Raw genomic sequence first — 27664 nt, 5'->3', positions numbered from 1 at the left:
GACCCCGCCTCGCCCCGCCCACCCTCGTGAAGCCCCGCCCACCCCTAGAAGCACCGCCCACAGGACTCCTTCACAGCCCTTGCAGAAGCCACCGCGCACCCAGCATGCACCGCTTTAAGCGGGACGTAGCGCATGCGCTATCAGTACGCCCGGATTTCCTGTCCGCGACCGCCGCTTCCGACGGGAAAAGTCTGGCCAGTGAGGTGAGCTGAGAGGCGGGCCATAGTTCTCCCAGGATCCTCCCCTGCCGGCGCTTTCCGAGCGACGAGGGACGGCGGGGGTGGAGGGTACGCGGAGTTGGTATGGGCCCATGGCTGCCTCCGGGAAACTCGGCACTTTCCGTCTCCCGCCGTTGCCCACCATTCGAGAAATCATTAAATTATTCAGACTGAACGCAGTGAAGCAGCTATCCCAGAATTTTCTCCTGGACTTGAGGCTGACAGGTGGATGGCTTCTTCGTGCTCCCCGAATGTCGCCCCCATGTTCCTTGGGGGCGTGGGGTGGGGTTGGGGGGGGTCTAGTGTGGACCCCGCGGGTCCGGGCTCAGGCATGCGACGGGCTTTTTGGTCAGGTCCTTCTACCACTTTGTAGTAAAATAACTCTGAGTCCCGCCGCCCAGGACACACGTGAAACGCGTTGTTTGCTCCAAACGCCGCGTTAGGGGCGTGCAGCTGTGGGCTCTGAAGGCCTGCTGTGCGGCGCCGAGCACGGGGGAGGAAGGGTTCGCGTAAGGGTGAAAGACTCTGTGGGCATTGCAGTCTCGGTCACTGTGGAATGAGTCTTTCTGAAATGGTACTGCACGTGCTGACTGGACTTGCTTTTCATGCAGTTTAAAGTTATCAGTATTGAAATGAGTGCAAGGATTTTATTAATAACTTGTTGTAAAAGTATTCTTTGTAGGATTCGTTGTTTAAACGTTTACCTGTTGAGTCTAAGAATCTTCGAGGGTGCAAATACTTAGTAAATACATAGTGCACAAGCCACTGTGTGGTAGTTCTGGGGCTAGGGTATGGGCGTGAGCAAGGCAAAGTTTGTGCTCAAGAAGCTTACATTTTAGTAAGTTTACATTCCCACTTTCTATTCTTTTAAGTCACTTTTCATGAGGTAAAATTTATATAACATAAAATTCACCAGTTTGAAATGCATGATTTGATGAGTTTTGGCAAATGTGTCCGTTCATTTAACCACCACTACCCAAGAGGAGATTGCAAGAATAAGATGTATTACAAGTATGTCCACTAATTCACTGCTGGAGTACTTATGTTCTGAGATTTTGATATTTCATTCTGTTTGGCCCCTCTTCTGAAGTTGAAAAGAGCAGAAAAATCACACCCAAAAAGTTCGTTTTCAGTTAAATGAAGCAGAGTCCACAAAGCATAAATGTTTTATTTCTTGGACATGAGTCTTTTTTCTGCCCATAGCAATATGACTTTAAATAAAATAGCTTAACTTGGCTTAAGTTTTCTCATCTTTTAATTGGTGGAGGGGCATGCTACGAGAGCTTTGAAAGATTACCCACCTTTAAAATTCTTTGAGTCTAGTATAACTGGTACCATCCTTCTCTGCTAGTCATTAGCCACATTCTAAATATAAAGCACCATTCTCTGCACTGAAAATACAGGTCTTCATATATTTTTTTTTTTTAAATCCTTCGTATAAATTTTCTCATGTGAGCCTTTATTCATTTTCAGGAGTAAGTTGCAGGTTCTAGATACTAATATCCACTCTTCCTGTGGGAAGGAGAGTGAAGAGAGATTAGGGTACTTGCCTGAGGTTAGAAGCGCAGGCAGGAGCAGAGCAATATTGAAATCCAAGTTTAGCAATTTGACAATGCTTCTTTAATATTCATTTGTCTTTGAATGTGCCTGAAAAGTATGAGGACAGAGTCCTGCCTACTGTCATAGCTCTGCATTTTAACAAATGAGAATATTAAATTCACCTGTGCTTAATGTATCATTGCTGTTCCCTTTGGGAGGCATTGGGCTCTTGGTGGAACAAGGATTGGCTTTAGAATTTATATCTGAGTTGGAATCCCTTCTCTGCCATTTGCTTTCTAGGTAACCTTGCACAAATGAAACAATAGACAAGGAAACTGAAAAGTTCAGAGAAATTAAATTGGGATAGGAGTTCCTAGTTAACATGTAAGGATTAGGTGAGAGAACGTATGTAAATCATTCATAACAGGTAAGATGTTATGGGAGTGAATTAGGATGCTAATTCCCTCCCTTATTCATTAACAGACAAAACCATTTTTGGATGGTGGAGAGACTAATTTTTACCTTTTAGCCCACAAATATAGGTTATTGATTGATAACAGAAGCAAAAAATAAGACTGTACAAAGTCAGTGAACACTGCCAGTAAGTGCTCATATGTTTTTAGTGACTATATTCCCACTATCCTAGGAGGCCTAGTTGCTTGGATTTTAATATCTCATAGTCACTAAGACCAGCTCATTGTGTGTTTTTCTAGAAGCGATGGTTGGTTGCAGTGAATCAATACTCTTCTTTTCTATGATTTCTTAAGGTCTGCTAACTTAAAGAAATTGATTAATTAAAAAGTAATTTTTCTGTATTAACATGCATGTTTGCACAAGTTTTAAAAAAGACCATTCCTCAGGTGGGCAAAAAGAAACAAAAAAGAATTTAAAAAAAAAAAAAATGAAAAAAAACCCCTCTATTGCTAAATTTAACTTTTTCCTGAAAATGACCAAGAATCCACATTTCTGAGAGTCTTATGATCTAGAATCTTGTTGCCTTTGCCATACTGTCCACCAACTAGGTGTCTATAGCTAAAAATGGAGACTGTCAGCACTTTTTGCTTTTAGATATCAAACTAGCAACATTGAAGAGTCTGAATGTGAAACTAGTCTTGCTTATTAAAATATGTGATGTTCAACAACTGTAGAAAAGTATTGCATGCTTATTCAGTCTGTTCTTAGAACTTGATTGGTTTCAAATCAATTTGAAACAAATTGGCAGGGAACGAATAGAGAATACAATGTTAGCTAAATTTAAGCTAAGGAAACTTGTCATAATAATCCCATTTTGTTAAGGGACTGATACAGTTCTACAGTGGTAGAATATTGAATGGCCACAGTGTATTGGTTTAGGTGGAAAGTTAAATAATCAGATAAATATGGTATATAAAGGATTAGTTGATTGGGTAATAGCTGATAAGAATTTTTATAGATTATTTTTCTCTTTAAGTGCTGTATATTGAAATTTGCCAAGATAATCATGATAACTAAACTTTCTTTTCTTTAGATAAAATTGTAAGGAAAGCTGGCAATCTGACAAATGCTTATGTTTATGAAGTGGGCCCTGGGCCAGGGGGAATCACAAGATCCATTCTTAATGCCAACGTTGCTGAACTTTTGGTAGTTGAAAAGGATACTCGATTCATTCCTGGATTAAAGGTGAGATACTTAAAGTGTCTTTTTTAGGAGGCAAAAACCCAGGTTAAATCTTTACACCATGATTCTTAAACCCAGGGTGTCCAAGGATTATGTAGGTTCTTCAGACTGCAGGTCCGAAGGCCTCATCCCAGAGATTTTGAGTCTGTAGTCTGGAGAGGTCTAGAAATCTGCATTTCTAACAAGCATTCCTAGATGGTCTGTTGACCACAGCTTGAGTATGTACATTGATGCTAAATAAAATCATTGTTTTTTTGTGATCTTTTTTAAAAAATCTAATAGCTATGCAAGTCATGACCTATTCCTTCAAAAATAAGTAAAAATAAATAGTGGCCAGTAATGACCCATTGGTATGACTTTTGAGAACTTCATTTAGTTTCAAAAAAGCATTTCCACAATCAAAAGATGGAGAAGACATATGCTAGCCCTTTCTTGAGAGTGACTAATTATTAAGCTCAAACATTCTTGTAAAAGTATTTTTTAAATGAAGGAATAAAGTATCACTGTACTTATAGATTGAAGATGAGGTTTTGATGAAATGATGCATGCATCTTTAAAACACAGGTACTGCTATTATATGGAAATATTTAAAGGAACTGGGCATGTTTCAACTGGAGAAAAGAAGCCCTGAGTGAGGGTACTCATAGCTGCCTGTCAAAGGTTGGCAGTGGAGAGGATAAGCTTGTTTTGATCTTTTCTAGAAAAGAGCTGTAACAAATAGGTGAGAATTGAAGGAGACAGGATTGAGGATTTGACATAAAGAGGGTCTTATATTTTTAAAATGTTGGCAAACAGTGGAATAGATTATATGAGAGATCTTGTAAAGGGAATTCTTCCTGGGGGCACTTAATGACTTAAAGGTCTTTGTTTGATTTCTCCATAATTCTAAAACTTTAAAAGAGCCCTGAACCTTTGGCTCAGATGACTAGCAATTTAATATGTGACTATAATAGAATACTAAAATTATCTACCTTATTACTTTAATACACGAGGACAAATTGGTTTAAAATTAGTACATTCTAATGCTTGTGTATGTATTAATGGAAAAATGTTTAATTTTTGTCAGAATAGTTTGAGAAAATTCGCGTGAAAATCTAGAACTTTGTATGTATGCCTTTGATCTTTGTAGAAACCCAGCGATTTTTTCTGATTTTGCTTTATCCAATTTTTAGGATTTAAAAAATTACATAATATTTCATTTTATCTAATTTTGCCAGTCTGTACTGACAGAATTGGTTTCATATTTATAACTTTATTTTGGGATCGTCACTTGGTACATATTCATTCCTTGATCAAATGTAGACTTTGATAGCAATTTTTGTTTTGAGCTGTGTCCTTATTTTAAGAACTGTATCTCAATTGGCGGTAGAAGTAGAAATGTTGTTAATTTTGGTGAGATCATGAGAGTATAAAAAGAAACTGAATAACACTGTGTAATTCCCTTCACGGTCATTCATCTAGCCCTTTCTGGACATAGGAAATACTCATCTAACTTTTTTGCCCTTAAAATGACTTCTTAAACCCTCAAACCTCACCATCTGTTGTATGTATCGTTTGTTATTGGGGGGTGAATCACATTTCTGCTCATCCTCATTTAATTCACATATTCTGTTTGATCTGAACTAAAGATCTTTGAAGGCAGACTATTTAAGAGTAATTGCCACCCTTCTCTTCTCAACTTCCCTTAACCCCCAAGTCCCTGCATTCCTAACCCCTTGCCTTATTTCATCTCATTAGATTTATCATCCTCACACTGTATATATGGATGTTCTTCTCATTGTATTTGTTGTTAAACTCACCCCTCTGGAATGTAAGTGCCAGGAAGGTGGAGATTTGTGTCTGGTTTGCTCCCTGCTGTATCTCCACCGTGTGTGACAGTACCTAGCACGTAGCAGATATTCAGTCATGTCTCACATGGGAAATAGGTTGACAATCTCTGTATTTGTGTGTGTGTGTGTGTGTGTGTGTGTGTGTGTATATGTATGTATGTATCTGTCATACTAGTTGACTAAATGTGTCATTCAAAAGTGAAAGTGAATATTTTGTAGTATTCATTATCAAAAAGTTTTATGCTCTTTTTTCTAGATACGAAGGCTAATTTCAAGGTGAATTACAGGAAATGTATATTTAACTTCTCATTTGTTTCAGTAGAAGCAGCAAAATTAATTTTCAGTATTTTATAGCAGGAAAGGAATTTGCCTTCAAAAGCAATATTGGGCACTGAAATATCAAATAGGCTTTTTTTTTCCCTGTAAAGAATGTTTCAATATGTAAAACCACTTTCTTTTAAAGGTGCTAAATTAATCATAAAACTGAGTAAAGGTAGAAGGATTCCATTTTAGTGATTTCTAAGCTAATAGAATTACTTTTTAAAGAAATTGTAATAATTTCTAAAACATCTAGCTGAAAGCATGTCATTTGTAGCTTAATTCAATTCTCATATTATCATGAGGCAGCTTAGGGGAAAGAACAACTAGTGATAACATGTAGGTTTCACTATCAGCATGTTGTAAAGGTAGAAAAAAAAACCTGTCTAATATGTGAAAATAATATAGATTTGTGGTAAAGAACACAGACTTCAGCATCAGACTACCTGGGTTGGACTTCACATTACTAGTTGTGTGACTTTGGGCAGCTAACTCTGTCCTCTCTGCCTCAGTTTGCTTATAGGATTGTTATGAGTAGTAAGTAAATGCCTGCCACTTAGTAAGCACTCAAGCGATCTTAATTACAAGTAATTAAATTATGGTCCCGGTGCTTTGAGTACCTGAGATGATTAAGGATTGATCAGGAGAGTACTAATCTAGAAAGAAGTATAGGAGGAAAGTAATGTTATTGCATTGGAGCACTAGAAAAATCCCCAATGCTATGGAAACATTGGACCATTCTCCAACTCATCAAACTTGCCTTGGACACCTAGGGTTTCTTTCTCTTGATATCGTAACACTGTGTGCATTCATAAGTTTTTTTAATTTTTTGTTCATTATAACATTTTTTTTTTTTTTTGAGACAGAGTCTCACTCTGTTGCCCGGGCTAGAGTGAGTGCCGTGGCGTCAGCCTAGCTCACAGCAACCTCAAACTCCTGGGCTCAAGCGATCCTCCTGCCTCAGCCTCCCAAGTAGCTGGGACTACAGGCATGCACCACCATGCCCGGCTAATTTTTTCTATATATATTTTTAGCTGTCCATATAATTTCTTTCTATTTTTAGTAGAGATGGGGTCTCGCTCTTGCTCAGGCTGGTCTCGAACTCCTGAGCTCAAACGATCCGCCCACCTCGGCCTCCCAGAGTGCTAGGATTACAGGCGTGAGCCACCGCGCCCGGCCATTATAACATTTTTACAACTGAACGGATTCTCTGTGCCTTGAAGGGGAGTGAAATGACTTCCTGACATCTCAAGGAACTTGAAGCCTTGATGATAAGTTCTTCCCCATTCCTTAACAGGGAGATAACTTTCTAAATCACGTGTACCCCTTCAGATAAAAGTAGTCCAGATTCCTCCTCCTTTTTTTTTCTGTTTTGAAAGTTTTATATGTTAATGATAATAATACCTAATATTATGGAAAATTTACCACACTAAGTACAGCTTTTTTATGTTCTACAGCTTTTTTGAGATATAATTGATGCTCAGTAAACTGCACATATTGAAAGTGTGCAAATTACTGAGTTTTGACATATGTATAATTGCACGAAACCATCACCACAATCAAGATAGTGAACATCCACCATCATCAAGCTTTCTTATGTTCATTGGTAATCTATCCTTTCTTCCTCCCTGGGAATAAGTAAACTATTCCCAGACAGCCACTCAGCTGCTTTGCCACTATAGATTATTTTCCATTCTTTAGAATTTTATATAAATGGAATCATACAGAATGTATTTTTTTGATCTGATGTGTTTTAACTCAGCATAATTATTTTGAGTTTCATCCATGTTGATGTGTTTGTTAATAGTTTGCTCCTTTTTATTGCTGAATAGTATTCCACTATGTGGATATACCAAATTTATAAATCCATTCACTTGTTGACAGACTTTGGGGTTTTTTCATATTTGGCTACTACACATAAAGCTATTATGAAGATTCACATGCAAGTGTTTGTGTGGATATCTATTTCCATTTCTCTTAAGACCTAGGAATAGAATATCTGGGTCCCATGGTAGGTGTATATTAAACTTTTCACGAAACTACCAAACTGTTTTACAAAGTGACTGTACCATTTTACATTCCCACCAGTTGTGCATGAGAATTTCAGTTGTTCCACATGCTTGCTCATACTTGGTATGGTCAATCTTTTTAATTTTAGCCACCGTGGTGAATATGCAGTGGTATCTTATTCTGGTTTTTATTTGCATTTTCCTAATGGATAATGATATTGGACATATTTTCATGTGCTTATTTGCCATCTGTATCTCTTCTCTGGGGAATTGTTCCAATATTTTTACTGTTGGTTTTTTTTTTTGTCTTATTAAATTTCAGGAGATCTTTACACAGTTCAGATACAACACTTTGTCAGATACATGTTTTACAAATGTTTTCTGCTTAGCTGTGGCTTACCTTTTCATTTTCTTTACGGTGTCTTTTGAAGAGCAGAAACTTAATTTATATCGGTTTTTTCTTTTAAATTTATTGCTTTCTATGTCTTATTTTAAAAATATTTGCCAAAACCCAGATCACTAAGAATTTATCCTATGTTTTCTTTGAGATTTTTTTTTTTTTATCTTTTACATTTTGGTTTATGATACATTTTGAGTTAGTTTTTCTTTATGGTATAAGGCAAGAGTTCAGGTTCTTTTTTATACCACTTGAAAGTATTATCTTTTCCTCATTGAATTGCCTTGATACTGTTGTCAAAAATCAGTTAATCTTCTATGTGTCAGTTTATTTCTGGACTTCCACTTCTGTTGGTCTTTGGTCTATCCTTTCACCAGTAACAGTCTATATTGGTTACTGTAGCTTTATAGTAAGACTTGAGATCAGGTAATTTAAATCTTCTAAAATTGTTCTTCTCTTCAGTATCATTTTGACAATTTTAAGTCCTTTGATTTTCATATAATTTTAGAATCATATTGTCAATTTCCATTTTAAAAAGGCCTAATGGATTTTGATTGGGATTAGATTGAAACTGTAGAGTAGTTTGGGGAGGATTGACATCTTAATGATTTAGTCTTCTGATCGATGAACATAGTGTATCTCTCCATTTATTTAGGTTCTCTCTACTTTCTGTTGGCAGTATTTTATGGTTCTTAGTCTATGAAAACATATTTGCACATCTTTTTTCAAATTTACCCCTAACAATTTCATATATTTTGATGCTATTCTGTATGATATTGGTTTTTAATTTCAATTTCCAATTGTTTGTTACTACTATGTAAAAATACCATTGATGTCTTAGATATTGACTTAGATATTGATGACTTAGATATTGATTTAGCAAGGTATCCTGCAACCTTGCTAAACTCACTTATAAGTGACTATTTTGTGGGTTCCTTAAGATTTTCTGCATATGTTATCATGTCATCAAATGAAAACAGTTACACCTTCTCCTTTCCAATCTGTATGCCTCTATTTCTTCTTCCTGTCTTATTGTAATAGCTAGGATCCCCAGTGCAATGTTGAATAGAAGTGATAGGAGCAGACATCCTTGCCTTGTCCTTGATCTTATGGGAAACGCATTCAGTTTTCACTATTGAGTATGATGTTAGTTGTAGGTTTTTTTCTGCATCTCCTTTGTCAGATTGAGGAAGGTCCCTTTTAATCCTAATTTGCTGAGTTTTTTTTTTCTTTTAAATAATGAATGGAGGCCGGGCGCGGTGGCTCACGCCTGTAATCCTAGCACTCTGGGAGGCCGAGGTGGGCGGATCGTTTGAGCTGAGGAGTTCGAGACCAGCCTGAGCAAGAGCGAGACCCCATCTCTACTAAAAATAGAAAGAAATTATATGGACAGCTAAAAATATATATAGAAAAAATCAGCCGGGCATGGTGGTGCATGCCTGTAGTCCCAGCTACTCGGGAGGCTGAGACAGGAGGATCCCTTGAGCTCAGGAGTCTGAGGTTGCTGTGAGCTAGGCTGACGCCACGGCACTCACTCTAGCCTGGGCAACAAAGTGAGACTCTGTCTCAAAAAAAAAAAAAAAAAAAAAAAAGAATGGATATTAGGTTTGCAGAAACGTTTTTCTGAGTTTATTGAAATAATCATGCAATTTTTGTTTAGTTTTTTAATATGGTGAGTTATGTTGATTTTTGTAACATTAAACCAAGCATCTGTAGAATCTGTAGATGACCTCTCTCTTTTCCTGATATTAGTCATTTGTGTGTCTTTTTTTTTTTTTCTGACAGCTACAGATTGTCAACCTTATTGATGTTTTCCAAAAAACAGCTTTTGGTTTCATTGATTTTTCTTTATTATTTTCTATTTCATTGATTTCTGCTCTGACATCTTAAGAAATCTTCAGCTTGCTTTGGGTTTAATTTGATCTTTCTATAGTTTTTTTAATGTGGAAGCTGAGGTCATTGATTTGAGGCCTTTCTTACAGGCATTTAATGCTATGTATTTCCTTCAAAGTACTGCCTCAGCGGAATCCCACAAATTTTGATATGTTGTGTTTTCATTTCCATTCCATTAAAAATACTTCCTAATTTCCTTTTTTAAAAATGATTTTTGAGATACTAGATTCAAAGAAAGACTTCCAGAAGAAGTTCAGATTTCCTTCAAAAGAGAACCTTCAGCTCCATTTTCCATTTTGATATGTTATTTCACTTGTGGGTTGTTTAGAAATGTATTATTTAGTTTGTAAATTTGGAGGTTTTTTGCAGCTATCTTTCTTTTATTTTTTTAATTTAGTTCCATTGTCATCAGAGAACATACTTTGTGGGGACATGGATTCTGAGGGCTAGAAGTCTAAAATCAAGGTCAGTGGGGCTACATTCCTTCTGGAGGCTTTAGGGGAGAATCCTTTTCTCCCCTGAAGAAAAAGAATTTCTTGCCTTTTTCAGCTTATAGAGGCCACCTTCATTCCTTAGCTCTTGGACCTCTTGCCTGTTTGTCCCCTGCTTTTAACTCTAATCCTCCTTCCTCTCTCTTATAAGGCCCTGTGATTACATTGGGCCCACCCAGACAATTCAAGATAATCTCCCCATCTCAAGATCTTTAACTTAGTCACATCTGCAAAGTCCTTTTTACTGTTTAAAGGAGCATAGTCACGTATTTCAAGGATTAAAATGTAATCATCATTGGGAAGGCCATTATTCAGCCGACTGCAGCTTATTATCTGTAATTCTTTGTTATGTTAGTGGCTGATTGAATGTTTATAGTGTACATTTTTAACACATCGCAATCTGTCTTCAAATAAGATTACTCCACTTCACATGTAGTATACGAATCTTCCCATAGATTGCATTTTTTTCCTGCCATGCCTTTGTGCTATTATTGTTATAAATTTTACTTGTTCTTATGTTATAAAGTTCACAATACAGTTTTTTTGTTTTAAAAGCCAATTCTACATTAAAAGACCTAAATAATAAGAAAAATTCTTACATATTTCCCCACATGGTTATCATTTCCATGACTCGTTATCCATATTACCATCTAATACCATTGCTTTCTACTGGAAAGACTTCCTTTAGCATTTTTTATAGCCCGGGTCTGTTGGTGAAGAATCATTCAGCTCTTGTATATCTGAAAAAGTCTTCATTTTTGGAAAATATATTGGCAGTTTTCTTCTTTCAGTATTCTAAAGATGTTGCTGCCTGGCTTCTCATTTGCATTTCTGACAAGAATCTGTCATGCTTATCTTTGTTCCTCTTTTTTCTCTGGCTGCTTTTAATACTTTCTCTTTATCACTGGTTTTGACTAATTTCATCATGATGCCCTGTTGTAGTTTTCTTCATGTTTCCTGTGTGTAGGGTTCATTGAGCTTCTTGGAGCTGCAGGTTTTTCTGTGCTTTTTGTTGTCCAGTGTCTGAAAATTGTTGTTTTATCTGTTTTGTCCATTTTATTAAATTTAGTCAGGAGAAGGTATCTGGTCTCTTATATTCCATCTTAGCCAGAGTGGGAAGCTCAAGGATTCTTCTTAACCGTTAAATAATGTGCTTGTTTCATGGTATTTTGGAGAGAGAAAGTAAGCCATTGACTATTATTAGTATTGCCTTTGGGTTCTATAATAGGTAAACACAGTGATTACTTCCACTTCATTAGGCATCGTGAAAAGTTCATGAGATTGAGAATCAAATGGACTGGTGACCAAATCTCAGATGTGCCACTCAGTAGCTTTCTGACCTTGAGGTTGCTGTTGAGCCTTTTTTAGCTTCAGCTTTCTTATCTGTAGCATGGGAATAATAGTTATCTTTTGTGGATTTTGCAAGGATAGATAGAAATTAATGTAAATAGCGTGGAATAATGCCAGTAGCCAGTAAATGGTTGCTATTTTAATTATTCCCCTTCTTGTCATCTTTTAAAGGAACATATAAAGTAATTTCGGCATCCAGACAAAAAGAGTTGTTTTTAATTAGAGATAATGAAATTTCGAAATTCTTTCATCTGTAACAAATTTTTTAAAAAGGAAGATTGCCTGACTTTGTGTTGTGATGTGACTTTTACATGGGTAACTTAATGCAACCATAGTTAATCAAAACATAGACAAAACAATAAGCAAAAGGTGGCTTACAGCCAAATGATACAAATTATTAGAAGTACAGAGATCAGTGATAGAAGCAGGCCCACTGACAACAGCAAGAAGTACGAGTTACTACAATGGCAGAAAAGCTATAAAAAGCAAATATAAAAATGGAAAAAACACTATATAGTGAGGTTTTAAACACACCTCTGTGACCATTGAGGCCATTACTTTATAGGCAACAGTGACCCCAAATCATCAAGAAAAGAGTGAAATTGGATTCAGTGTTTTTGGCTTAAGGAAGAGAGTTGTACAATATAGTTTAGAAAAAATTTTCTTCTATACATTTCTTCTTTAAAAAAATATTGAGAGTTAAATAAACATTGAATAGAAAATTTTGTAAATCAAACAACTAATTCCTTGAGGAGGCTGAGTAAATGAGTCTCTGCTGTGCATGTTCAGGTCCTGCTTGAAAAGCAAGTGAGGAAGGGGGAGCAATGGGGAGAGGTAAGTAGGTGCAAAGTTACAGTTAGGTAGGAGGAATCAGTTCTAGTGTTTTGTCACACAGTAGGGATTTTGAATGTTCTTACCACAAAGAATAATTACCCTAATCTGATTATTACACATTTTGTGCATGTGTTTCATCACATTGTACCCCATAAATATGTACAATTATTGTGTGTCAGTTAAAAGTAAAACAAAAGTAAAAGAAAGAATAAAATTGACAAGTTAAAAAGATCAATTAAGAGACCTGATGACTTTGAAATGTTCAACAAACTTAATTTTCTCATACAAAAATAATTTTATTTTAGATACTTGTAGTATCATTTAAGATATAGGTGATGATGTGATGATTTGTTTATTTTTGCTCTGTTCATAAACTTGGAATACTGAGGAAGTCTGAAAATGTAAATTTTTAATAAAATTCAAGTTATTTCACATGACTTTTAAAAAAAACAAACTTTTTGAAATTATGTTGTAGTCTTCCATCTAAAAGTCTATTGTAGCATTATCCTAAATTCCTTTTTAATAATGGCATTAGTCTTTTATATATATTCTATATAAGAATAAAAGTTTTATTTTTTACCTGCCACATTTTATATTTTTTAATTTTTTATAATTTATAAAATTTATATATTTTATAATTTTATATTGTAGATTCTTTCATTCTCATATAATTTGCTTAGCAGTTTTGCCTAGCCGTTTTACAAAATTTATTTCAATAGCATTTGTAACTTTACAATGTTGGCTGCCATGAACACTTCACCATGAGAAGGTGGCATAAAATATACTAAATAGGTATTTCATATAGTACTTCTTTGCTCGTAGGGAATTAATAATTTTGTGTAAATTTCAAGAATTACATAAGTTTTATTCCTCATCAAATTAAGTCACCAAAAAGCTACCCGGGTGGACCACAATTACTTGCCCCCTGCAGAAAAGCTTTTCCTAAGATTTTGACTTGTTAGAGGCTTTTTTTAATGGCCATGGAAAGAATGTTTCTGTATTTGCTTTTAACTTTTATTAAAGGCATTGTCCTAAGGATGTTTTCTAAGGACAAAACTTAGAAGAAAACATTTTCTTTCTTGGAGATGTGGTTTAACTACTTCTAATAGAATGCAAGAATTATATATTTCATTATACAAATCATGAGAGCTAACATCTCTAATGATTGCTAAGATTGTTAGCTTTCTTGTTTTACATATACACATGCTTTTCCTTTTCATGGTTTGGTTTTCTATTTCTTCTTTTATAGCCTTATTTAATGATGCCTTTTACTCTAAGCTGACTTACATCTCATTTTGGAAGAATATAGGATTGAAAACTAAAATAAAAATGATAGAACAGTTTGAGAGTGTCTGTAAAAACACTCATTTGGCTGTAATGTAGTGCCTGCATTTGTGATCGGCTATGCCTTTGAGCACATTATATGGTAACACTTCCAGGGTTTTGAAGTGTAATGCTCCGTTGTTATTCTTGAAGTACAGTTATAGTGACTTTTCCCACCCCTCTGCCATCCGCCAGATATCATTATGATAGTGAAAACATTTTTCTCTATTCCTGGTTGGTTAGAAAGTCTTTGCGTGTCCTTGTTGAATATCATTTTAGGTGTTTAAAAGGCTACTGTCTATAATCATGACTATGTAGTCTGTATAGCACCCTTTTCCCCCATAATTGCTTTAAGGCCTTCACATAAATCTGTGAACACCAGCATTCATTCCTTCTGCAGTGGCGAGTTGGAAAGGGGAAGATCAAGCTACGTGCTACAAAGTTGTCAAGGAAGAGGTAGACCTTTTAAAGTATGGGAAGGATTTGGTTTGTCATTGTGTGAGTCTTAAATCTGAATGGAAATTCAAGAGAAATATACTAGAAATACAACCTTAACCTAAGAAAGAAAGGTAAATTTACATTATATCAGCTTTCTTGTATGTGATCGTGTCTTTCGGTGTGGGAAGAGTTAATGTTTGAAACATGGTTATCGGAGCATATAAATTAACACCAAAGAGCCAAGTTTATGTTATTCTGTTTTAGTCCTGATTACTAATTACTTAATTACTTTCTATATATTGACATTGTGAAACATAAGCTTTTAGTTCTGCCTTTGTTTTTGGTATGCTAATTTGATTTGTTTTAATTATGTGAAGCATAATTATAGAAAAAAATTCAGCCTTCTCCATTGACTGTAAATGCTATCATTAAATATGCAGGTTTTATACAGTATGAGCATGTCCCATAGAGAGCAATCTCTTTAAATGTTTAATATATTGAGGTTATTGTTTTTACTGTCTAGAACTTATTAGATCTTAGCAAGTCATGGTAATTTAAAATAATCTGTAAGTACGTTAATACCAGTGGTATGCAATTATTTAGCTTAACTACTTTGGCTAAGCATATCAAAGTAGATGATTCCCAAATTTAAAATGTTTAGCCTCTTACCAATATAGACGTTTAATCTGTGTTTTTCTGAAACATTATTTGTGCAATTCTGCCTGATTTATTAATGAAATATTTGCAAGTTTCTAATCCCACAAATTTTGAGATCCCAACTCTCCCAGGCTAGAAGAGGAAGTTTCCAACATGACAAAAAGCTGAATGCCATTTGGTCATTCACTTATTCATTCATTTCTTAAATATGTGTTAAACACCAGCTATGTCCTATGTAGCTATAGCGGCTGCCTTAAGGATCATATGTTGCTATAGGAGAAATTGCAATACAGTTTGTAGGTGCTCTGAAGAAGCATATGCGTGGCACAGTGTTGACACAAAGGTTGGAATAATCCACAAGCCCAGTGTCTTGGTCTTGTGTCTCCTCTCTGGCTTCTGTTATTCCCTTTCATCCTTCCTGTTGGTTGTCTGAGTTAGGCGAGGGGGGAGTGTTAGAGGAAGTCAGCTTCGATGGGCCAAGAGAGCTCAGGGATTTGAGCCTGTTGACCATCTCATTATAAGTGTGGGCAAGTTCTAGAATCTTGGTGACTGAGCTGGAGCCAGGGTTCTCTGAGCTCTGACTTAAAGTGCGAAAAGAATCACTTCTTTTGAAATCTGCTTTAGCAGTGGTGTTTCTTCTCTTTGATTTTATTCACTCCTGCATATAAGCTCAGAGACTACATTTTTTTTTTTTTTTTTTTTTTTTGAGACAGAGTCTCGCTTTGTTGCCCGGGCTAGAGTGAGTGCTGTGGCGTCAGCCTAGCTCACAGCAACCTCAAATTCCTGGGCTTAAACGATCCTACTGCCTCAGCCTCCCGAGTAGCTGGGGCTACAGGCATGCGCCACCATGCCCGGCTAATTTTTTCTCTCTCTCTCTCTCTCTCTATATATATATATATATATATTTTAGTTGGCCAGCTAATTTCTTTCTATTTTTAGTAGAGATGGGGTCTCGCTCTTGCTCAGGCTGGTCTGGAACTCCTGAGCTCAAACAATCCACCCGCCTCGGCCTCCCAGAGTGCTAGGATTACAGGCGTGAGCCACCGCGCCTGGCCTACATTTTTTTTTTAACCAAGAACTTCAAGAATCAAGTTTTGTGTTGGATATATCTGTAATAGGAATTTGTAGATAGCTTAGCTATAGGCTCTTTTGAAGTAGTTACCAACTCTTTAGTACTGTGAGAGTGTGGTGCTGAGATGGATGAAATAAGAAAGAGATTACAGAGGACGGGTCCTTTTTTTTTTTTTTTTTTTTTTCCATTTTTGCTTAGAAAGACTGAAAGAAAAGGGAAGAAAGCATATGGTTAGAAGGTAGAAATAGGCTGGGAGGTAGCTATTATTAAAACATGCATAATAATTCACTAGGTTGATAGGATCTGTGAATCAAGAAATATTAAGATTAGGAATGCTCTGGTCAGGGGAGTATCCCAGAGTGTCAAGGGGGGGTTGGCATTGATAAGTGACTTGGTTTGAATCTGCCCGTAGATTAAGTTAAAGATCTTGATGATATCCAGAATCCTTTGTATATATTTAGGCTATAAAGATTTAGTTGAATTAAGCTCATCTTTTATATGGTGGACTCCTAGTTAATTCTCAGTATTTCATTATAATGTCCTTAGTCTCTAATTTAAAAACTTACAGATAGGAGTTGAGTTTATGCTAAATCTATATGAAAATAGAAGTCATACTGAAGGTCAGGTTACACTGATACATTGTGAAATTATAAGCTATTGTATTATCTGTTACTATCTCTAATCATTTGTGCATGTTAAGGTGAAGCACCATGGTATCTGTTGCAGGGGACATGATACACTATTGGTTGATGAATGATCACTCCTAGTGTCTGACTTTTCTGACCGATTTAATGATGCACAGATTTAAAAAGTTTAATTTTGTTACTCTCCTTGTGAGCTCATTTTATTGCCCTTTTTCTAAGCTAGATGCTTTCTGAGGCAGCACCTGGAAAACTGAGAATTGTTCATGGAGATGTATTGACATTTAAGATAGAAAAGGCTTTTCCAGAAAGTCTTAAAAGACACTGGGAGGATGGTAAGTGCATTTGGGTGGTTTTTAAAATTTTCTTTTGTAATTATTTATATCACAAATATTTATTTATTATAAATGTTTTTATTATGTTAATATTAAAAATTATCTGAAGAGAATTAAATAATATGCATTGTAATTTTTTTGCTATTTTATTCCAAAATATAAATTCTTAATTCTAATTTATTTGTTTCAAATTTTCGAATATGTTGATTCTGTGCAAATAAACTTGTCATTTTTATTACACCATATAGGGATGGGGTAAACTATGAAGTGTTAATTTTTCTAAGTGGTGAAAAAAGAAGTGTTTTAGTAAACTAAGCCACACCTAAGCCTTTGTTTTAACTTTTTTCCATCGTCTTTCACATTCAGTGACCAACCAAGGTACTCTTCATTCAAGGACAGTGTTTATTGGGGACCTACTATATGTCAGCCCTTTGGAATACATAGACAGACAGGATATGGTTTTTGTCTATAGAAAACTCAGAGAACAAAGGGAGGAGGGCCTTGGATGCCTCCACATCCCACGTGCCCAGTGGCCTCTCCATAGCCAGGTCCTTCAGAGTGGACACACTTGCAGTCTCCACCTACTAACAGGCCCTCCTTTTCTCGGCATGCAGCTTTCAGGTTTCTGCCCCTGCCCAGCCACGCTACAGTCACAGTGACCTCCTCATGACCGGTTTCAAACTTTGTCTGAGTTCTCCCACATTCATATGACTGTTACCCAAGATTTCTCTACTCTTGTGTTCCCTGATGCCACGCCCTCCTGTTTTTCCTTTTATGTTTGTGAATTTTCTCTTAACTCTTCTTTGCTGGTAGTTATTTTTCTGCCTATTTCTTGCATGTTGTTTCTGAAATTTTTCTTTTTGGGCATCCTCTCTTCTCCTGCACAGTTGCTCAATTACTCCACTCCTGTGGTTTCGCTTACTGCATGTATAGTGTAGACCCTCACATCTTTATATCCAGCCTGTATACCCTTCCTGAGCATCTGACCCTCTGACAGCTTCATCTCATTGCCCCATGACATAACCTCATCATGTCCAAGGTAAATTATCTTTTCCCTCAAACCAGCTGTTTTTCATGTATTCCTAGTCCAGAAATCCAAGACTTTCTCTGAATGACTAAACACTAGTAAATTTTTTTCCGCAATAATTCAAAGCTGATTGTGAGAAAATATTTTGAAGAATAAATGGAATGAAAGTACTCAGCCATATCTTTTCGTGTATTTTTGTTTGATGCTATGACTTTCCAGTTTAATTTTTCTTTTAACTAAAATTGTATTCAGAATATATTGATGAAATCATTCCAAATTGTTTTTTCCCTTCCCAACAGATCCTCCAAATGTACATGTTATTGGAAATCTGCCTTTTAGTGTTTCAACTCCACTGATTATCAAGTGGCTTGAAAGTATTTCTCATAGAGAAGGCCCTTTTGCTTATGGCAGAACTCAGATGACTTTGACTTTTCAAAAGGAGGTGGCAGAGGTAAGTTTTAACTTTTTCTGGCTATTTTATCACGTCAAATTCCAAATCAAAGTAATGCTAAATTTTTACCATAGACTTTTTCTAAGTTACTATTCCATTACACACAAGAAAAACCCAACAATAGCTCAGCCAGAAGTTAAACATATAATGATGATGATGACAGCCGTAACTGCTATAAGCTTCCAGGGAAAACACGAATAACGTGTGTCAGCAAGAAGGCAGTGTGGTAAACATAGGGACACGATGGATTTGGGCACAATTAGAAAAAGACAAAAGCTTTGTGATGTTGGTCATACATTCACACATAAGGATTGGCATGTGGCATCTTAAAATTGGTCCTTTGCACTCAGTAGGATGATAGGTAAAGAATATGATAATCAATTTGGAGCTGAGACAGGGAAGGGGGTCGGGGTCTCATTATCTGGTATATAGACTCTCACTCCCTCGCCTCACCAATGCCTGCTATGCCTGCGTTCCCATGGCAGGAGTGTTGCGAGTTTACACTCTAGAAAGTAAACCTCCACGGTTGGCAAGGGTGGTTTTTGAGCTGCAGAGGTTTAAGGAGAGGATCTGCAGACTGCAGTGTTTTGTTTTGTTTTGTTTTTAATTTTATGACATATAAATACAAGAGTATACCGTTGTCCCTCAGTATCTATGAGGGATTGGTTCCAGGACCTCCCATGGATACCAAAATCCACTGATCTTCAAGTTCCTGACATAAAATGGTATAGTATTTGCATATCACCTATGCACATCCTCCTGGATACTTTAAATCATCTCTTGATTATTTATAATACCTAATACAATGTAAATGCTATGTAAGTAGCAGTTATACTGTAGGGGATAATGACAAGAAAAAAGTCTGTACATATTCAGTACAGATGCTACCATCCTTCCCCCCCCCCAAATATTTTCTGTCCATGATTGGTTGAACCCATGGATGCAGAACCCGCTGATAACGGAGGGCTGACTATATAATGTATATGTATAGCTTAATAAAAAGAAGACCTGAATTCCCACTACTAAAGTTGTTAATTGAATTACCAGTACCTTTGATACTCTTGTGTTCCTCACTCTGATTACATCTCCTGTCACTCCCTCCTAGAAAGGTAATCAGTACTGTGAATTTTGGATTTATTATTCCCTTGCGTAGTTTTTATCATATAGATTTGTATCCATGTAATTAATATACTTTAGTTTTGTCCATTTAACTTTATACAAATGGATTCATATAGTACATATTCTTTTCATACTGAGCATCATTTGTAGGATTCACTGGTGTTGCTCATTGTTGTAGTTGATTTATTTATCTAGATATCTAAGCTACCTGCTATTTGACTATGTCATAATTTATATGTGCATTCTCCTGTTTAGGGACCCTGAAATAGTTTTAGTGTTTTGTTGTTACAAACAAAACTGTCATGAATGTTCTTAAATTTATGTCAGCTGGGGCCCATGGGCAGGGGTTTCTCTTCTCTAGGATAGGTGCCTGGGAGTGGAACTGCAAATCTTCACCCTTGCTAGATAATGCTAAATTATTCTCTAAAATCATCATGCCCATCTATATTCCCACCAGCAGTGTGCATGAGTTCAATTTGTTCCATATTTTTACTAGTTCTCATTATTGTCAGACTTATACATTTTTATTAATCTGAGGGTAACATTATAGTATGACATTTTGTTTTATTTTGTCTTTGCTGATTTTTAATGAAATTGAGCACCAATTTTATGTTTACTGGCCTTTTGGGTTACTTGTTTTTTTGAAAAGTGCTCCTCATCTTTCTGTTGGGTTGCTTGTCATTTTCTTACTGGTTGCTAAGAGTTCTTACATACCCTCCATACTAATCCTTTCTTAGCTAAATGTGTTAAAAATTTCTTCTACTCTGTGGCATGTCATTATTGTCTTTAGTGTGTCTTTTGAAGAGCAGGCATTCTTAATTTTAAATTTATGGTTAATGTTTCTTGTGTCTTGTTGAAGAAATCCTTTTATATCTTAAGATCACAAAGATATTTGTATTCTAGAAGCTTTATGTTTTACCTTTCACATTTATGTCTATAATCCATGTGGGATTGATTTCCCTGTATGGTTAAAGTAGAAGCCAATTTTACTAAATTTTTTACCATCTAGATCTCAATTAGCCTAGCCCCGTTTATTGACAGGTCTGCCCCCGCTAATCTCTGTCAGCACCTCTGTTGTCATGGCAAAAGCCCTTGTAAGCACTGTCTGATTAGAGACACCAAGAAGAAAATGACGTGAAATCCAGGAGTCAGAGGGCCCCAAACAGGACAGAGAGGGAATCCTCAGGAGGAGCATTCAGTCCATATCAGAGCCAATAAAGAAGGTGAATGTGATAAAATACCCATCAAGTTTGCATATATGCAAACAGTAGTCAAATTTAGGAGCATTTATGATTGAATTAGAGATAAATAAATAGCTAAATACAGCAGAGAGTGATGCAAATAAAAAGTATTATTAGAATGGGAAGCAAAAATATATTATTTGGAGATGTATAATTATTATGAAAACCTAAGAAAAAATGAGAGACCTAAATAAAAATAACCACAAAACCTTACTGAGAGTCTCAAAAGGTCATTGAGATAAATCAAGACAAATATGACATCCCTGGAAGGAAAAATGACTATCATGAACATGCTATTTTTTTTACAAATAACCTTGTACACTGAATATAATTACAATCCTCAAAGAATTTATCTTGAAATGTAGTGAAGTTCCAAGGATCATCTTGAGGAATGGACTTGTAAGAAGTCATAAGAAATGTTGAAAAAGGAGACTGATGAGAGACTTGCCTGTAAAATGCTAAAATGTGTAGTAAACCTTTAATAATCGAGGCAGTATAACCAACGGCATGAGACAGAAAGGGCTAGATTAGAAGGCCTGGAAACAGACAATTTAGTAGTATGCGATAATGATCAGATCGAAAATCAGCAGTCAAGAAAAGAGTTAGTAAATGCATGGATATTTGGTTAGCTATTATGTAAAAGAAATTAAGTAATTCACATGCATAAAAATTAATTCCAATTACTGTGTCTTCAAATTCAGTGTTCTTTTCTGCAGTGTCTAATTTGTTAATTCTATTTAATATATTTTTCATTTATAATATATTTTTACCTGTAGAAGTTCCATTTAGGTCTTTTTATATCTTCCCTTTCTCTCCTCATTATGTTCATGCTTTCCTTGGTATTTTTGTGCATATGTTTGATATTTACAGTAGCTGTTTTAAGATCCTTGCCTACTAACTCCATTTCCTCTGTCATTTGTGTGCTGTTTTTCTGATTTTGTTTTTCTTCCTTGCTATAGATCCCATTTTTCTGCTGCTTTGCAGAAATTGTCATTTTTGACAAGATACCAGATATTGTAAGGGTTTTTTGTTTTAATGTTGAGTGCTAGATTTTGTGGTATTGGGTTGAGTGTTGGGTTTTGTTCTGCCACTTAGATGAGTTATTTGCAGATTAAGACTTGCTTTTTTTTTTTTCTTTAATCTGGTAGATCTTGAGTAGCCTTTAATTTGGGACTAATTGAGCCCCACTACTAAGTCATAACTTTCCTGAGGAATCCACCCAGCGTGCTGCATATTTCAGGGCCTCTCTGCTTTAGCTGGCAGGAAGGCAAACTCTTCCCAGCCCTGTGTGAGCTCCAGTTGGTCCTACTGCTTCCAAAGGTGCTGTCCTCAGGCTTCCAAGCCTTAGGGCATTTTACCTCAGGCAGATCAGTGCTCAGCTGAACAGAGAAGACTTGAGGAGACCCCTTTGCATATCTCTGGAGGGGGGAGTGAGTGTGTGTGTGTGTGTTTCTATATCTCTAGCAGTTTGCCCCACAAATTCCAGCTGCCTAGGCCTCTCAGATCTCCAGCCCCTCTTTCCCCAAGTCAGAGAGACCTCTGAGCTCTGTTTGCATCCCCCAACCCATGCTGTGGCCTGAGAAGGACCCTGGGCTGTAGGCTGGCTGTCTTAAGACTCACCTCTTTCCCTGCCTCTCAGTGATCACAGTCCTGCACTGCCTATTGTCCAGTTTATGAAAACTGTTGTTTCATATATCTTATTCAGCTTTGTAGTATTTCAGAACAAAACTTTTTAATATCAGGATTTCTATAAAAGTAGACTGTGTAACTATATAAGCTTGATTCTTTGGATACCTCTCTCTCAGATAATTTGAGTATGTTATAGAATTTCATTTCTTACTTCCATCCCTCTCTCTTTACCCTTGTTCCCCTGTAGAGCAGTCATTTCCAATGTTGCCCCACCCACCCTTCAGGGACATTTGGCAGCATCTGGAGGAATTTTTGGTTGTCACACCTGTGGAGTGCTTCTGGTATCTAGGGAGTGAAAGGTTAGGGATGCTGGTATCTAGGGAGTGGAAGGTTAAGGATGCTGGTAAACATCCTTCAGTGCATAGCAGAGTCCCCCACAACAAAGAATTACCCAGCATTAACCAGCACAAAATGTTAGGAATGCCAAGGATGAAAAATTGCTTTAGATTATTTGGCGATAAAATCTTTTTCTCAGTAGTCTTGAAAGTTTCTATTGCAAAAATGTAGGACCCTTTTGTGTTTGTTCAAAACTCTAAAATGATACCACCACTTTCCTTAATGTCCTTGTCATTTCCTGTTCATGAATCTGTTAATTCTCTGGTATTGGTTTCAACTGGGCCCATGTCAGTAGTTTTCTTTGTTTATTCAATCTTTGGACTTGTTAGTTCTGACATAAACCAGTCTGTTTCCTTTATACTCACACGACACTTCTGACACCAGATGTGTGGGTTTTTCTACACCAAGCAATTCTCCAACTCTCTGAATACCAACTGGGTGTCCTCTATAATTTGATTCAGTTCTGACACTATCCACCTATAGTTAGGGTTAGATCCCACGAGGTAACGGCGCAGTCCCGAAAGACTGCCCCCACTTCAGATGACAGTTGCAAGTCTGGGTCTCCAGTAGTTCTGAGCAGCTAGCTATAAAATAAATCAGGAGTTGCGACGACCCCTCCTCGGGTTAGATAATTTGCCAGAATGGCTTAGGACTCAGGAAAACAGTTACCTACGTTTAAGTAATAGGGAATCAATGGGTCTGTCTGGTGACCAGCCTCATCCTGAGGCTACCCTAGGGATCCAATCCTAGGTATCTCATTAGCATAAACTCCTGTGTGGTTAAGGGGATTCAGGAATTTATAAAAGACACTCCTATCACTCAGGAATTTTCAAGGGTTTTAGGAACTCTGTGTAAGGGACCAAGGACAAAGACCCAATATATTTTTTCTTACACCATGTGTGGATTTTTTTTCTCAGCTGACATGATTATTATGGTATTTCTGTTCTTGAACACAGTAGAGATGCAAAATACTGTGTACTGTAATTGGTTTTGGGAAGAGGGCAAAGGAACAGAGGCTTAAGAGGTGGAGTAATATTTTCAGTGACTCAGAATGTCAGTTGTGATTATTATTAATAGTGTTGCTTCTACTTCACCATATGCAATTGTTTTTCTTTAACAAAAAAGGTTGATTTTAGTCAAACTTTAGTGTGAATATTGAGAAGAGTTTATATTGAGTCTGTAATTTATGGACTGCATTAGAAATATGGGTAACGCTGGTCCTCTGACTCATTTTTGCATTTTGCAAGTGAAAGTTTCAATGGGAGAACATACAGCAACATTTTCTTATATACCCTGTTTGCTCTTGACATGGTCATATATGTAATTTTGTATTTTAGCCACAGAAAGCCCTTTTTAACATTTACTTTGTTTGGCTTTACGAGTTACAAAACAAATAAATGAGCACCATCCTCTTTTTCCTTTCTCTAGGTCCACAGGATCTAAATGTAGGAATTCAGCTCATACACATTAAGGGACAGACATATAAAGTTACACTTCATAAAATAGCAGTGTATTTATGTATTCTAACATAAAATAGAATCAGGCTGTGTAGCAATAAGTGAGAACTTAACAAATCTCATCTAACCTCATTTTATAAATGATAAACTGAGATTCAGAGGGGTTTAATGTCTTCCAAAAGGTCATGGAGAAGTTACAGGGAAAGCTGAACTTGAACACAGGTCATGTTTTCTGCTAAAGTCTTGATGTTTGAGTTCTTGATGTTGCTGGCCCTACGATCTTTTCTTTCTGGGTTCAGCGCCAGCCTCTTGATCTCCTGCCATCTCCAGGGGACCCTGGCTATTTATGGGCACATCCCTAGCAGCAGGGGAGTCACCTCTCTGTTAAGTACTGTATGTAGTTCCCACTGTCCCCAATGTGTGGCTGTGTAGCTTCTCAAGTATAAGCGTAATTTTTCTACTTGTACTTAAAATTATTTTAGGTGAATAAGAAAAAAAATAACACTGAGTTCTTTGACCCCTTGTTTTCTTATACTCAGTCAGAATGCTTTTAAAAGCTTAAGGGTTAGAGGTTTCCTTTTACTGGAAAATTAACTGGTTTGGTTTCCTGGCCTTTTTTGTTAAATCATCTATCTTGTGGTGGATTTTGAATTTTTATAGCTTTACCTATAATATATCTATCACAGAAGTAGCAATGTATGTTCGAATGGTTGATAGACCATTTAACTTTTATGCTAGCTTTTAATGAAGTCTTTTGTAGAGCTTTCTGGTCTGTGATTTGAATTTTTCCTTAATTAGGGACAGCTGTGTATGGTGCTGTCTTCTTAATTAAAATATATAATTCAATTGTTTTCATCTCTAGAACCTGGGGATATTTGCTACAAAGATTGAATGTGCCAAGTTAATGGATTAGGACACCTCATCCCCAGATAGTACTAGATGCGTATATAGTGTTCTCAGTGAAATAGACTTAAATGTATCTTTACATCAAATTAGAATATTTAGGATTCATGCCTCATAGATTTGCTTTTTAGTTAAAGTGATTTTTAAATTCTTCTAAAACTTACCTTTCAAATATAAAGTAAAATATTAATTATGTCAGGGTTTTGTATGTACCAGAGCAGCTCCCTTGCTGTGATCTATTGAAGATTAGCCGTCAACACAAGGATTTGTAAAATAAGAGAGAATCCTAAACAAATAAATGAATGAATGAATGAAAATGTTTAAAAAATTTAAAAATATTAGCTATGAAGAGGAAGGATCCAGGATGAAATAATAATTTCAAAAATGGCATTATTTTTGGTTTATTTTCTAATTTTATAATTATGTTCGTTCTAGATTTTCATTTAAAGATCTGCTTTGAATTTGTGCCAGTTGGATGTTAAAAATTTACAGTGCATTCTGAAGTTTTAAATTTTATGCTACTAGTAAAATTAAGCTCCTTTTTTTCTTTATGAAGAACTAGAAATATTTTTGGCTATTTGATCCATAAGCTTATTAATCTATACTACTTTTTTTTTATAAAGACTTTTTTAGAACAGTTTTAGGTTCAGAGCAAAATCAAGCAGAAGGTACTGAGAGCTCCTGTAAGTCCCCGACGCCCACACATGCAGAGCCGCATCCATTATCAACATCCCCCACCAGAGTGGTACATTTGTTAACAATTGATGAACCTACATTGACACATCATTATGACCCAGAGTCCATAGTTTACACCAGGGTTCACTCTTGGTCTTGTACATTCTGTGGATTTGAGCAAATGCATAATAACATGTATCCACCATTATATCATACAGAATAATAGTTTCACTGTCCTAAAAATCCTCTGTAATCTGTCCATTCATCCCTCCCTCCCCACTAACTACTAGTAACTATTGAACTTTTTAATGTTACCATAGTTTTGCCTATTTCAGAAAAGGAGTGGTGAGAGAGGGTCATCTTTGTCTTGTTTCTGATGTTAGTGGGAGAGCTTCTAGTTTCTCACCATTAAGTATGACGTTAGCTGTAGGTTTTTTGTGTATATTCTTTATCAAGTTGAGGAAGTTCCGTGTATTCCTGGTTTACCAAGAGTTTTATTAAAGCAAGTGTTGGATTTTGTCAAATAATTTTTCTTCATCTATTTATATGGTTGTGATCATATGATTTTTGTTCTTTAGCATCTTGATATCATGGATTACAATAAGTGATTTCCAAATATTGAACTAGCCTTGCATACCTGCTTGCTCAATGGGGTATAATTCTTTTTATACATTGATGGATTTGATTTGCTAATATTTTGTTGAGGATTTTTATATTTGTGTTCCTGAGAAATATTGGTCTGTAGCCTTCTTTTCTTGTAATGTCTTTGTCTGGTTTTGGTGTTAGGGTGATGCTGGCCTCATAGAATGAATTAGGAAGCATTCTTTCTGCTCCTATGCTCTGAAAGAGATTGTATGGTATTGATAAAATTTTTTCCTTAAATGCTGGGTAGAATTCAGAAGTGAAACCATCTGGGCCTGGTGGGAAGTTATTTCTGTTTGGGAAGTTACTAATTATTGATTCATTTCTTTAATAGATATAGGTCTATTCAGATTGCCTATTGCTGTTTCTTCTTGTGAGAGTCTTGGCAGATTGTGTCTTTGAAGGAATTGGTTCATGTCATCTGGCTTATCAAATTTGTGGGCGTATAGTTGTTCATAATATTCCTTTATTATCCTTTTAATGTCCATGGGATCCATATTGATGTCCCCTCTTTCATGTCTGATATTAGTAATTTTCTCTTAATTTCCTGACTAGAGACCTATTAATTTATCTTTTAAAAAAAAACAGCTTTTGGCTTCATTGATTTCCTTTATTGAGATCATATCTGGCTTCCATTTTAAATCTACACGTTGGGATTTGCATCCCTGGGTAAGCCTGTTTTTTGCTGCAAATTGAGTTTTATTTTTACTGTAGGCAACATTATAATATTTCAACTAATTTCCTACCTAAAAATACTTTTATTGAAGTATAATTCATACATAATGAACTGTATATATTTAAAGTATATAATTGATTTGTTATTGATATATAATAGATGTTCATATTTTGGGGGTATATATGATAATTTAATATGTTTGAATAAGTTATAAAGATCAAATCAGCATACTTGGGATATTCATCACCTTAAATATTTATCTTTCCTTTATTCTGGAAACATTCAAATTATTCTTCTATTTTGAAATATATAATAGATTATTGTAAACTATAGTCTCCCAACTGATCTATCAAACACTAGATCTTATTTCTTCTAAAAACTGTATATTTGTACTCATTAATCAACTTCTCTTAATCTCTTCTCTCCTCCATACCCTTCCTGGCCTCTG

At 36.0% G+C, this 27664-nt stretch overlaps 1 protein-coding gene across 1 annotated transcript in view; it reads left to right on the top strand.

Moving 5' to 3' along the window:
* Positions 1-234: 234 nt before the first annotated feature.
* Positions 235-27664, top strand: part of TFB1M (transcription factor B1, mitochondrial) — a 58673-nt gene continuing 31243 nt past the window's right edge. Inside the window, exons 1-4 of the mRNA XM_069488874.1 lie at positions 235-443; positions 3265-3416; positions 16892-17000; positions 18327-18478. Coding sequence (XP_069344975.1) covers positions 311-443; positions 3265-3416; positions 16892-17000; positions 18327-18478 — 546 coding nt within the window. The 5' untranslated portion in view covers positions 235-310. The remainder of the gene's footprint in view (positions 444-3264; positions 3417-16891; positions 17001-18326; positions 18479-27664) is intronic.

Source organism: Eulemur rufifrons, chromosome 15, assembly GCF_041146395.1.
Source record: "Eulemur rufifrons isolate Redbay chromosome 15, OSU_ERuf_1, whole genome shotgun sequence".
Taxonomy (NCBI): Eukaryota; Metazoa; Chordata; class Mammalia; order Primates; family Lemuridae; genus Eulemur; species Eulemur rufifrons.
Note: the sequence above shows the minus strand (reverse complement) of the source record. Positions and strands in the feature narration are given on the sequence as shown.